The 14,444-nt window shown below is 33.7% G+C and overlaps 2 protein-coding genes across 2 annotated transcripts in view; both read left to right on the top strand.

The window, feature by feature from the left end:
* The window catches only part of LOC129790123 (WD repeat-containing protein 19), an 829,031-nt gene that overhangs the window by 420,193 nt on the left and 394,394 nt on the right, over positions 1-14,444 (top strand). The gene's annotated exons all lie outside the window — the stretch shown is intronic.
* The window catches only part of LOC129790262 (oocyte zinc finger protein XlCOF8.4-like), a 32,456-nt gene that overhangs the window by 9,820 nt on the left and 8,192 nt on the right, over positions 1-14,444 (top strand). Inside the window, exons 6-7 of the mRNA XM_055827699.1 lie at positions 3,681-3,846; positions 14,336-14,419. Of these exons, the coding sequence (XP_055683674.1) occupies positions 3,681-3,846; positions 14,336-14,419 (250 nt within the window). The remainder of the gene's footprint in view (positions 1-3,680; positions 3,847-14,335; positions 14,420-14,444) is intronic.

The raw sequence follows: 14,444 nt of genomic DNA, 5'->3' as shown, positions 1-14,444 counted from the left end.
CAAGTTGGATGATTTCTTGTTTTTCTTTTCCAAAGCTTTTATGTACATTATGTACTTTGTAAATTTCTCTATAGATGTGATAAAAAATGATATAAATTAATTTTAAATCGTGATTTATTTATTTTATTACTTCATCCCTCTTTTCATAATACGATTATGCCTCCTACAGATTTAAGTTGCGATTAAAGAATAATTTGTTTGTGACTTTAATCCATAACTTTGTTCTTTTTTTTATGCTAATTTTCAAATTGTTGTTATTTATTGTAGATATTGTCAGGCATTGTCAGGAAACAGTGGTATTGTCAATAAAATGTTGTTTGATTAATTAAATTGTAATATCTTAAAAGTTTAGGCAGTCCAAGAAATTGTTTTGAGGCAGTAAAAAATTATATCCTGATTAAAAATTACATGAAAAGTCTTTGAAAACTTAGAGTCAAACGTAATAAAAACTCATAAATGTTTGAATGAACGTCAAATGTTAGGAAATAAATGTTAAAAATTTGAAAGAAGACGTCAGACGTTAGAAAATAAACGTCAAACCTTAGAATAGAAAAAAGACAAATATCTGAATACACATTAAACATTAGAAAAGAAACATCAAACTAGGGCTCGGACTTTCGGTCTGAACATCGAAGCTTCGGTGATTCGAAGCATCGAAGCGTATTAGTTAGCTGTGTTTCTTTCAGACACAGCTTTTGTGTACCGAGCAAAATCGAAAGTCGTCAGATCGGGCTCAAACTTGGGATGAGCACGAATTAGGGTCTCCACATTCCAAAAAACGTATGCGCCAAAAAAATTTTTTTTCCGGCCGGCCGTCCGGCCGTCCGTCCGGAGTTCAGAGCTAAATTGCAAGAGAACGGTAATAGATAGAGACTTGCGGTAAACGGCAAAGTTTAAATATCGACTGGAAGACATCCGATTATGATGTCAAATTTTACCCCCCACCCCCGCGTCCGCCATTTTGGATAAACTCAAAATTTTGTTTTCGCTATATCTCAGCCCCTGTAATAGCTAAAAATCTGAAATTTTGATATGTTGTAGGGCCCATCAAGAGCTTTCCATCAATACCTCATTTTCGAAAATCGGTCAAGCCGTTTAGTCAATATGGCCGCCACAATTTTTCATCGAAAATCGACCATAACTCGAAAACGGCTTGACCGATTTTGATCAACCCAGGGTCAAATGAAAGATCTCAACAAACCCTACAACTCTCTAGAACATCAGAAGTTTCAAAAGTGACCGCTAGGGGGCCAAAAATCAAAAAAAAAAATTTCGATGAGCTTTCGATGAATATCTCGAAAACGGCGACATAAATTTTTTTCATTTTTTGATATGTTGTAGCTGACTATATTATCTAGCTTCATGCCAAAAATGAAGAAAATCTATGGATCCGTTCTCGAGATATAGCCTTCCAAAGTTGACATGTCATATCTCGGGTTCTACAAGTCCGATTTTGATCAACTCAAGCGCAAATGAAATGTTTCGTGAAACCCTACAAATGTCTAGAACATTGCAACTTCGAGAAATGACCGCAAGAGGCGTTAAAATCGAAAACAAAGTTTTCGAAAATTTCGAACTCGAATTTTTCGAAAATGGCGACATAAATTTTTTTCATTTTTCGATATGTTATAGCTGACTTTAAGACCTTTCAAACAAAAAAAAATTATGAAAATCTATGGATCCGTTCTCGAGATATGGCCTTCCAAACATTTCTTAGGGTATGACTTTTCTACTTTTCCCGACTTTGCGCGTATTTAAACTAATACGCGTTCTAGATAGCTCTCACAAAATTGGTACACTGAAAGAAACACAGCTCCCGTAAGCTTGGTCAGCTTACCAGTACATTTTTTTATTAAAGGCGCTTCGCGCTTGAGGATAATTTTATAATTAAAGTTCTTCATGCTATGCAAATTCACAAAAATAAGCGCAGCTCAATTGTGCATTTTTAAAACGAGTCGTCCATCCGCTTCGAATACCTAAAATGCTTCGAAGCTTCGAATATTTCAAAAAACTTCGAAGCTTCGAATATCTAAAAATTATTCGAAGCTTCGAAGCTTATTCGAATAATCGAAGCATTTTAATAACGAAGCAGTTCTTTTGCAGTGCTTCGATTTTTTCTCAACACTTCGAAGCATCGAAAAGTTCGTTTTTTCGGAGTCCTACATCAAACGTAAGAAAGTAAGAAACTTAACGATTAAAAAAACGACGTCGAATAGAATTAGGCAGATAAATTGTCAAAAGTTGCAAATTTGAAAGCAGTAACCGTTAAATCTTTTTCTCATTAAACCATTTTTAGCGTCTTTCAAATTGAAAAAAAGTTCCGTAAAACACTTCATTGACCAGATTCCTGGCTACGCCTCTGTCGTGAAAAATATTAAATCTTTAAGAAAGATTATCCGTACAAATATTCATAATATTTACCTATTAAACAAGTCATCAAGTGATAAATAAAATAGGATTAAGACTTAATTTAAGACTAAATTATTTAATGTCTTAATTATCTTCAACTCTGCTTTATTTATGATTTTAGAAAATATATCAGAGATTTTGAAAAATTAAAATTACTTTTCTTAGGCTGAAATTGGTAATATTTCTTTTTAATTTTCCAATTTTGAATGCAATTTTGGCTTTTTGAAATTAATTTTCTTTGAAAATAAATCCATCAATAAACGATATAACATTTTATCCCATTTTTTTTAAATTCCTCAATTTTATCGACCTTTTCTCAATTTTCTTTTAAGAATTATTGGACTAACGATTTTGTATGATATAAAATTGCTTTGCGATTTTCCAATAGATATTTTAATGGAAAAACTTATAACCAAAGCTTCTTATCTTAGGGTCATACGTTGAACCATCTTCCCCTAACAGTTAATTCCGCAAAGAGCTTTTCACAAAAAGTGCTCTAGAATTTACAAATAGCCCACGCGAAGAACCTCTCGTTTTTTTTTTCTATATAGCAATAAGACGATTCTCTCAAATAAAATGTCTTTTTTTTTTGGAGAGTTTTGCAAACTGTTAAATTTCCTGTTGATGTTCTTTCGGAAGTTAATCGCTCCAAATCAGAAATATAGTTTCTGCATAATGTCCAAAAATTCAAATGAATTCGCATTGAGAAAACGGAAAGACGGAGTGAATGAAAGTAATATATAAAGAGTTGAAAAGTTAGATGAATGGTGAGAAAGAATGTGTATATCAAGTCCCCAAAAGAGAGACATAAACCTCTACCCAAAAAGTGTTGAAGAGCTTTTCAGTTAGGAATCATCGTTCGCATCTTGATTTTATCATACAACTTTATATTGGTTCTCCATGTTTAGAATGCGATCTCAGGTGGTGGATATAATGTTGTGAACTATAAAATTCTCTCTCAGCCACCAATTTGGGATGTTGGAGAGTGTTTGTGGAACAGGCACTCCTACCGACAGATCCCTAATAAAAATGACTAATTAGTCCCGAAAGCGTCACCGCGAACGTTTCTTTTTTTATCTGCCCAAGAAAAGAAAAAGATTCCTTTTGGTGATGGTGGCAAAAATTCACGCAAAAAAAAAGTACAGTCAGTGGCAAAAGTATTGGGACTCACAGGGTGGATAAATCAAAATGAAGAGAGCAGGTGGTGATTAAATCTGTGCGGTGTTTTATGTATTTTCATTTTGTTCTGCTTTTTTTTCTCATTCAACCAGGAGAAACCTCATAAATGCGGACTGTGTTCCAAGTCATTCCCAACTCCGGGTGATTTAAAGTCCCACATGTACGTCCACAGTGGCTCTTGGCCGTTCAAGTGTCATATTTGCTCGAGAGGATTTTCGAAGCACACCAATCTCAAGAACCACCTCTTTCTCCATACAGGTAAGTTTTGCTATACTTTTGCTCTGAATAATTCCTTTACAACTTGTTGATTTCTCTCTGGTATACATTTTGCGATAAAATCATCTATATTATATAGATTAACAATAGTCCAGGTGGAGCCTATACCGCGAGAGGGAGGTGGGGGGGGGTAGGCTTATACTCTTAAACAGGGGTAAAGGGGGAGGGAAGAAAAACCAGTAGGAGAGCATAAGAAATTGCGAAAAAGTGTATTAATGCTTTATGGACAGCAAGACACTGTAAGAAGAAGAAGAAAAAAAAGACGGTCCAGCCTCTTTAATCGTATGTAGTATTCATAAACAAGAGAGTATAGGCTGCGCGGTAGCGGATGAAACTTCATTCAATTATTCGCAATAAAGTTAAAATCCCCGGCGTAGGGAGGATGGAGGTAAAAAAGAGATCGAAAATATGTTTGGGATCAACTTGGGAAAAGGGAGAGAATTCGAGTGAAGAAGTGAACCCGACAAAGATGTTCTTATCGATAGTCATCCGGTTCAATCTCTGCAGTAGCGCGGCACGAGATGCTGAAGAATAAAGGTGCAGACTTGGAAATCATTCGCTACATATATGCATATACCTATACACAGTGGTTGGGAGATGTATTATATATGAATGGAGGCTCCAGAAGAGAAATATGACTATTGAACATTTTCTGAATGTCAGACGATCAAACGAACGCAAGAGCGAAGAGGCTAGCGCATGAAGAAAGAATGTGTAGCAAAACATAAAGATAATCACATAGCCCCGAGTATATTGGGCTACTGTGCTCTTGCATCTTTAGTAGCACAATATGAAAAAATGATCTCTCTCCTGTATATATTATTATTGGTATTATATAGTTCACCATCATCGCGCCAGGATCGAACTCACACCGCACGTATACACAAATGCGTGTGGTTAATGCAAAAGTTTTGATGGGTTTCTTCCTTTTCTTCAAAATTTGTACAGAATTTATGATTAAAAATCTACAAATCATCAATTTAAAAGATTTTTCCTTTAAATTGCTTATTAATTGAAGGAGATTATTCATATCGATGCTTTTTGTGACATATATTTAAATGAGATGTGTTTGATATAAAAAATAAAAAATAAAAAGATTTTTCATAATACCTTGGGATAGAATGGAAAAATTTGGGAAAATAGCCCAGTTTTGAAAATCAAGAATTCAAAATCTTGATAATTTCATGCATTTCATAAAATAAAAATTTTAAAATAAGCACCAGAATCAAAGACAAGGATTGATTTGAAAAATTGCAAAAGCCACGCCCACAGCGTTCAATTCTTTTTGACGTTAGAGCATATGCTGCATACCAAATTTTAAGACAAAATTCGGAAAATTGATAATTCGTTAAGGATTTGCTTGAATGTTTTATAAGATCTTTTATTTGCAATTGATATTGCATGAAGCATATGCTTCCTCAATTGACGATCTCAACTCATCATTTTTTCTTTATACAATTAAAAATGCAATATAAATGGAGCACTGATGCATTTCCACTATGCATAAAAATTCAAATTAAGTTAAAATGGAGCTTTTTCATTTATTTGGATAAATCTCTAATGTACATAAGTGAAAGCATTAAAATTATTTTATTTATTTTATTGTTTGGGAAAACTTGTAAGGGCTATGTAGAGATCATCCAAAGCCCTAAAACAGTTCATATGCTTCAATCGATAATCTGTTTTATTTTGTAACAAGTGAGTTAAAAGACCTACCTACTTTATTAATGAAGCACTGATGCATTTGCTTCACGCATAAGATTGCAAAATTAGATCCAAAGGAGTGTAGTTTTTATACATTTTTTTAATCAAATTTTGACCCAATATTTTTTATATTTATCTTTTTTTAAAGGAATTTTTAAAGGAAAATTGAAAATAGGTACCAGATTTTCTTAAACGGATTTAAGAAACTCTATCTTAAACATTTCTATCTGTATCTTCTAAAGATACCGTGTAATGCTCTTAAAAATGAATAATCTACTTTAGCAAAACATTTCAATTACAAGTTTTTTAACCAATAAATTGGTGGTAATTTGAAAAATTAATAAACATGGCAAAGAATATAAAATTTTAATATTACGTTGTTATTACCGATCTATAAAATCCACCTAACTATAAACTTGTGGAAAACACATGATAGGTCACAAAAAGACTTTTGCATCAACTCAATACATATATTTTTATATATATTATGATGAAGGTAAAAAAAAATCCAATCCTTGCAGCCAGACAATGTGATAGCCGCAACGTTCATCGACACAATATAATTAATACCTCGGGCACTGACAAACGATAATTTCACCCCACATTTAGTAAGAATAAAGGAAAAGAGAAGAACAAGTTAAATCAACTCTGAGAATTTTAGTCGGCTTCTGTATAATGATATACAATATAATAGGGAATAAGATTAGTTAGCAGCAGCAGCAGCAGTGTAGTGTAGTCAAGACCAACATGTGGCATTAAGTTTTAGAGAGTAAGTTTAAAGAAGAAAAAACAACAGAAACAGAGACCTTAAGTATCAGTTTTAAAAATATGTTATTCATATTGCCATGTGGACTTACGAATTGCAGAGTGCCCGCACATACATACATAGCATAATATGCTGCTCTTCGGCCATACATTGCGCCGGAGAGCTTTTTTTCTTGTATATGTATGCACAGCACATATATATAGTCAGAGAGCCGTTTGTTGTGTATGTATAAAAGCCCAAAGTGTAGGTATATTTGAAAATTCGAGACATGTGCTTCATTTCAATAGGACTTTATAGTCGTTCCGATCAAACGAACATTTGGTGTTCGCTCACTGCCATTTGCCCTCAAGGTATTGAAATTTTATTCATTCGTACATAACTTTATATGTATAATAAACAAGCAGTTATAAGTAAATTGGTTTAAGGTATTTGAAGTAGAAGAAGATGAAAAATAGTATCTGCTCTGAATATGTGGCGGTTTTTTATGGCGTTAATTCAGTATCTCTTTTTGTACGATCTCGCGGGGCTTTACAGAAAAGTAATGAACCTCCACACACCATAGCCAGATTGAGGCACATCATGTATCATAAGAGTGGACCATAATAAGGTCTTCAGATATTTAATTTGTGTGATCATACCTTTGTTGCTTTTCTACCGTATATGTGTATGAAATATCACACAGTGGATTCGAGAATAATTGCTTTCTTAAAGGAAAGAAAAATAAAAGGAAACAACAAAAAAACACAGAGAGACTTTTCGACCGTGCTTTATTTTCTTTTTAAATCAATTTTCATTAGTACAAGTGTGTCAGCAAATTGATCGAAAGAATTTTGAAGGGAGCGTTAATCTTTTTTTTTTCGCGATCGTTCGAAAAAAAAAAACTTGGGGAATTTTTGAAGAGATTCAATGGGGAGATATATTAATAATGCACCTTTTCAATGGAAAAAAAACGCTCTTGTGTATATAAAATTGGGTTTTATCCATTCTTTATTTACTTAATTGCGCTAATTTCAAAGCAAAATCCATTGAAATTAGTTTGGAAATACGGATTATTTGTTCTGAACTCATTTTAAATTCATAAAAAATTTATTATTATACGTTAGATTTCAAATACATTTAAAATAAATAAGAAAACAAAAGCTCAAATGTAGCTTAATAAACTTGGTCCTACTTTTAAAAAGTTGGTTCTAGCCTATAAAACTTAGAACTTGATCAAAACATTTAGGCACAGCTTGAAAAACTAATGCCTAGTTTAAACAATTTAGGAATAGTTTAAGAAAATAGGGCCTAGCTTTTTAAAACTTAGACATTGCTCTAAATCTTAGATCTAGCTTTAAAAAAAACTTAGAACTTGATCAAAACATTTAGATACTACTTAAAAAAAAAAAACTAAGACTGGCTTTAAAATCTATACCTAGCATAAAACAATTTAGACCTAGCTTAGGCCCAGTCTGAAACAACATAGGCCTAACTTAAAAAGTTTAAACCTGGTTTAAGAATCCTTCGGCTTTTTATTTATCTACAAATAAACCTCTGAACCTTCGTAACTGCCGAAGGTTCCCTATATAGCCGAAAGCTTTGAAAATGATTAATTTTCAAATAAATAAGTGACCATAAAAGTTATTTCTAGAAATGTATTAGAAGAATGTGCGGTGAAACCGATTAAAATTTTCTTTCAACACTTCAAGGAAAAAAACTATTGTCGATTGTTCTTCGCGCTTTTCTTTCACATCTTCAATGCAATATAAAATATTGAGTACAAATCTGGCAAATACACCACATCAATGGTCATTTAAGCAGCACTCGAGCGAACCCATTCTTGGGCTCAAAGAGCCATTAAAAGTTCATAAAAGGCGAATGTCATTCCCATTCATACCGCAGAGCTCTAGGCAAATTTGTAACGCATCATAGTTCAAATCAGCCATTCAACTCCTCACATGAATTGCCCCTTTTCTTGACACTGCAATCGCGTGTGTGATTGAAGATCAATCTCCCCAGCTAATGATAAGTTGATCGTCTTTCCCGTTTGCAAACAGGTTCGGCGTATGCGCTTAAGAAAATCTTTCCGTACTTAAATTTTCAATCCCGATATGCTAAAGATGCACGCGGCGACTCATAAATGCACATAATGCGCCTATTTTGCATATATATGCAATCATCCCCTCAACAATATTGCATTTGAAGGCAGGAAGTCGCGGGACTTGTAAGTCCGTGAAAACGCTTAATGGTTCAGGGTAAAAGAAACGTTGATGGACAGGAGATCAAGTGGAAGGATCTATTTAGTGGAATTTTATATCCTTACCACTTGATCCTGCCAGGAGAGCCTCCATCAGGCACATTGCTTCCTTTTAGAGGCCTCAAAAAAAAAAAAAACAGATTCGTGATCCACCTTGTGTGTGTGGTGCCGTATAGAACACGGACGGTGTTTAGCTCCAGGCGAGCCAACACTTGAATTTTTATGTACCTAATTTTTCGTAAATAAGCGACGCACCTGTCTCTCTTCTTTCAAACTGACTTTATGGTTCTTCCTATTGCTAACACATAAAGATAATAACTCACCTGAAAGACGCTTCACATCAATTATAAAATCCAACTGTCTTCATTGCGCTCCTCAATGGATAGTTTTTTCCTCTCTCTCTCAATTTTCAATGTATATAGCCGCTAGCACATAGGGGTTGAACTCCCCCGTTTTTATTACAACAACAAAAAACTTTCTTCTACCTGCCAAAAGGCACAAAACGGAACCTTCTCTTTATCGAGAAACTGATCATTTTGTGAAAAGAAATCAATTTCTTTCGAGTGCTCTTTTGGATTCTTGCAATCATTGTCGATCGAGGTCCTCAATCGTCCCTTATTATTATTTTTTTAACGAAGGTGAATTAAAAAAAAAACTTGAAGAATGTCGAAGAAACACGTGATGCGCCTAATTGTAATTTAACGAGTTTGAGACTCATCTTGAGTATATGTACACAAAAAGAAGGAAAAGAACTTCTGAAGAAGTGAGCTGTTGAAGAGCAATTAATTTATTTCAGCCACACATAAAACTATATTGGGGATAAGAAATTGAATCAAATGTCCTCCGGGGATAATTATAAGATTTCTGAAGTTTTTTATCAAGAGTATATATTCTTAAGATTCGTATAATGATGAAATTTTATGAAGAAACTGGGCTGGTATTATTGAAACTTTTTTTTTCTGTTGAAGAAAGGTGAGCTTTTGATTATTTTTTCCCTTAAATTTAGTAAAAATAAAGAAGTTCTTGGGTGATCTAGATGCCATAAGACGACCAAAATGCAATTCTAAAAAAACTTAGGTATAGTTTAGAAAACCTAGGCCTAGCTTAAAAACGTAAATACACACACATAGCCATTTGTCCCAATACTGGGGTTGGCTTCTTAAACAAATTTTGGCTTTGAGCTTAAAAACTTAAATCTAGTTTAAAAAGCTTGGGACTAGCTTACAAAACTTAGGCCTAGTTTAAAAAATAAAATCTAGTTTCAAGAACTTAAACCTATCTAAACAATACTTAGACCTTATTGTTTAAATAATTAAATTCTATATAGTTTCTAAAACTATGGCCTAGTTAAAATAAGCTAAATCTTAACCTAAAAAACTTAAGCTCAACTTAGAAAACAAAATAAAAAAATTAAAAATTCTAAGTCTAAATTTAAAACAAAATATCACAAAACTTTTATATTAAAAAAAAAGTCGAATAAACTCCGTTAGAGGACGATTTTTAGAATTTTTCACATGGAGTTTTAAAAATTTTCATCGTCAATTTATATTTCTGATCTTTAAAACTTAAAACTTATAAAACAACAAACTTCAAAAAAGTCAAATTTTGAAAAGTTACAAAAAAAAATCTCTGAGCATACCTGTGCTAAAAAATATAAATTGATACATGCATGTCCCCTGAGGAAACCCTCACATTTCTAGGTTTAGATTTGTATATGTCTGAGCCCCCAAGCTCTATATTTAAAACTCGCGTGATATATACAAAAAAAATCACATCTTTAAGCTAATCACTTCACAGATTTGTAAAATCTGTAAAATTATAAATTCCAAATTAATAATAAAAACATCCAGGAGCGATGTAGAAGCTCGTTCCATTAATTTCGTTAAAATTTCCAAAACAATCTTTATTAAAATTAACACTGCAGTATTCACTTTGTAACACATTCCCCTTGTTTTCCGTTTTTTCCCAATGAGGAATTTATGAAGTTTGTATAAAGAATTTATTAAGTAATTGACCCTTAAATTACGAATTATCTGACAGCGATGATGTCATTATGTTATTATACCCAATTAGCATTAATATTTCGCGCTGCAACTCGGCGCGGGGTTTTGTGTGGTGTCTCTTGAAGTTGCGATGATTCCGCGCACCAAACTGCCGCGAATTACGCGAATAAAGGTTGAAAATTAATTTATGCAGCTGGGGGTAGATGAAATTGGATATTGAATGCGATATTGCTAAACCAGAAAAGGCCGGAGTATTAACAATAATGTCCTCTGTGCCCGCGAGAGAGTTGCATTCCCGTGTGCACGAGGTCTAAATCTCTAAAATTGATATGTAATTCATATCATTTGCGAATGTTATATAGAGAGCCACCATGAGAAGTTGTGGAGCAAGAGAATGGCGGGCTAAATTAAGCTGTAAGAGAAGCTTCTTTCATCCACCCACGCTGTGGCAGCCTTAATCGATTGTAAATAAATGCCACAATAAAGACTTAATGAGTCGCGATACGCGAGACGACGGTGAAGAAGGTAAAGAGAGAGGATGACGAGCGAACAAAACAACAATTTCAATTGCAACTTAATTTAAATTATATCAGCAGTCCCATAAAATAGCATCCTTTCTGCCTTTTATATCGTGTGCAACATGGCAAGACTTTTGTAGTTTATTTCTTTATTTTTTTCATTGAAATTCAACCCATCTCTTTCCAAATCATTCCACGGGCACGGTGGCAGCACGAGAGGTAAAAGAGACCCATGCCATGTTCCGCCAGATCCCCACAAGCTACCTCTATTCATTCTCCATGCCCGGGAGTACAACCTCTGCGATAGAAACAATTAACTCTTAATGCATTTCGAATCGACCACTTGTACTATGTAAATAAGGCGATATCGGTATTTGGCAAATTTTCGATAGAGATGTTAAATATTGGAAGAGCAAAAGGGGTAGCAGAAACAGAAATATTTATTTTTTTTATCTCCACCATGTATTTTATGCTTCATTTGCACTTTTTTTTTCACCTTCCAACACTAATTTATACAATACAGCCACTCTCGGGTATTTCTCGTGCTAAAATGTGCATCTTCCTCTTGTCACCGTGGGGTTCGCGCATAGTCACTGCTATTGTTATTTAGTCGGAATGTTTATTTTATTTTATTTACCAAAGTAATTTTGTAGAATTAAAAAAATAGTTTAGTATTATTTTAATCGAAAATTTTTAATTTTTATTTGTTAATTTTTTATGTTTTTTTTATGTTTTAAATAAATGTTTATCAAAATCGGATCAATTAATCGGTTTAGCCTCGTTGCATGGTTAGCTTAAACGGGCTATGCTGCTGTACTTGTGCTATGCAATATATATAACTAATGAAAAATAAAACTGTCCTACAGAATTTATCAAAGTTAGATAAAGTTACTACACAGTTAGTAGTTAACCGAGATTACCTACTTATATGATAAGTTTACAAAAAATCGCCGTAAAAACATCTTAACCGATTTTGATTAATTTATTTGAAAAAGGTATTCCTCAATTTTGAAAACAAAATTTAGTTAAAAAAAATTTTTTTTGCATTGAATTTTTTAAAGAAAAAATCGGACAATGGGCCTTATTCAGCGACCAAGAAACCCTTGAAATCTTTGAATTTTGTACTGAAATTTCAAGATTTCAAGTGAATTTCAAGGATTTCTTTGGTCGCTGAATTAGGCCCAATATCTGAGAATACTTTCTTAAAATGCCTTGTTCGATTTAAATGAATATCGGATTCTTTTTTAGAATTATAAAAACTAACTCCTTACCTGATAATTAATTAGGAAAGCAGAGTTGTGTATTAATCAGGACATAAATTAGGGGTTAACCAATAAGTTGATAATAAATTCGAGTTTTCCAGCCAATATGACAACTTTAGGTTATTTTTTCTTATTCTTTATTAATTTTTGAAAAAAAAGCTCTCAGTTATGATTTGATTGAGCAATGAATTATGAAGTAATTTTCCGACGTAGAGACAGTAATATTTTTCCAGGCTTTTCGTCGGTTAAATGGGGGTTCTCACCCAGAAGAACTCCCGTTTTCCAGAGCTTTCGGCTCCCTTTGGAACCTTCTTCAGTTGCTACAAAGAGAACGGAGCCGAAAACTCTGGAAAACGTGAGTTTTTCTGGATGAGAACCCCCGTTTAACCGAACAACAATCTAGAAAATTATTAGTAAATTAAGCTCTATTTTAAATATATTCCATTCTTTTATTTTATTTCTTATAACAGACTTAAATGCCCACTATGATAGCACAAATAATCCCACTGCAATGTAGCACACCCAGAGAATCATATTAAACCGCAGAACCGCCCGACCTAACCGGGACTTTACTTTACATTTTCCTGAAATGAAATTTTGTTCGCAAAATGCATATTTAATGCGCTATAAATAAATACTAAATCGCAACAATTATTGATTGTGGGAATTGCACTTTGAATGCAATACATTGCCTAATTACAAAACTACATACATATATTGCAAAAAAAAAGTGATTTAAAAGAAATAAAGGCATATTGAATGGAGATTTTTCCTCATGATTTTTCCCAAAGGTTTGTTTAACATGCAAAGAAAAATATGGAATTGGCATCGTGTGGAAGTTGAAATTCATTAAATCCACATGGATTGTGTGTTGTGTTGTATTGATTGGAGTGTAAAAAAAAGGAAATTATACTAATTGATTTTCACAATGTGAGATACAATTTTTTTTTCCTTTAACATCTCCAACCAAAAACCAATCACTTCCCGTCGAACTTTATTGCCGGGCCACCTTTCACGTGGAGGTTCAAAATGCGAACTAGGTCTCCCGGCGCTTCACACCTCCAATGGACGCGGCTTTTATTGTCCATCTCCGAAAGAATATCAATGTCGCTTTGAAAATTGGGCGATTTAAAACAAGTCTATATGGGAACGTTTTCGTCTCTCACCACACCGCTGAATCCACGACCGGCATGAGCTTTAGGTCGGAGAATGTCTTTTTAACCATCTCACGGAGTTTTATTTAATTATGCATACGGAGCAATGCAAAAAGTTGTTTATCTTCGGTTGGATTTATTTTTGGTTGATGCTGGATTTTTGAAAGAAGAAGAAAAAAAAACCTCCTAAACTGTTACCAATAAATCAAAGAAAGGGGCGCATTAGAAGAGCTACTTTTTCCCACAGAAAGTCTGGCGGAAAATAATTTTTTTTCTGCTTCTGTCTTATAAAGAATTTGAGATTTACCTTTTCTTCTGTGGCTAAATATGGCTTCATGGAAAAATTCAAGAAGTTTTTATCCATCAACAACATTTCAATGAAGAAAGAGAGAGAACGAAACAAAATATGTATAACTCAAAGAATCAATTAAGGCACACACATCAATGTATTTAGTTCTTTGAATTGTTTTATTTACAAGCACAAAACTCTGTGCTTATTTTCTTCCGCTGTGATTCTCCAAAAGAGTTGTGTGCTCATCTCCATACGATCTCCCAAATATGTTTTCGATCATATATAATCCCCATCGGATTGGATATTAACGAGCATAAAAAAGGGAGCAATAGGGCAAATGGGCTAATAACTTTCAGAAGCAATCATTGCTACTCAATAAAAAGTTCCTCGTGCAGACAAAAACTCGCAGAAGATGGAGAAAAAAAAACTCAAAGCGTAGAGAGATATGACAGCTAATCCACTCATTTCTCGAATGTAGCATCCATTATACCTTTTTCTTTTCTTATTTATAAATTCTCCATCATTCTTCCCTTCAGGTGACAAACCCCATGCGTGCGAGCTGTGCAACAAGAAATTCGCCCTGGCCTGCAATTTGAGGGCTCACATGAAGACGCACGAAGGTAAGTAAATTGTCTTGAAGAATGA

Source organism: Lutzomyia longipalpis, chromosome 2, assembly GCF_024334085.1.
Source record: "Lutzomyia longipalpis isolate SR_M1_2022 chromosome 2, ASM2433408v1".
NCBI classification, from domain to species: Eukaryota; Metazoa; Arthropoda; class Insecta; order Diptera; family Psychodidae; genus Lutzomyia; species Lutzomyia longipalpis.
Note: the sequence above shows the minus strand (reverse complement) of the source record. Positions and strands in the feature narration are given on the sequence as shown.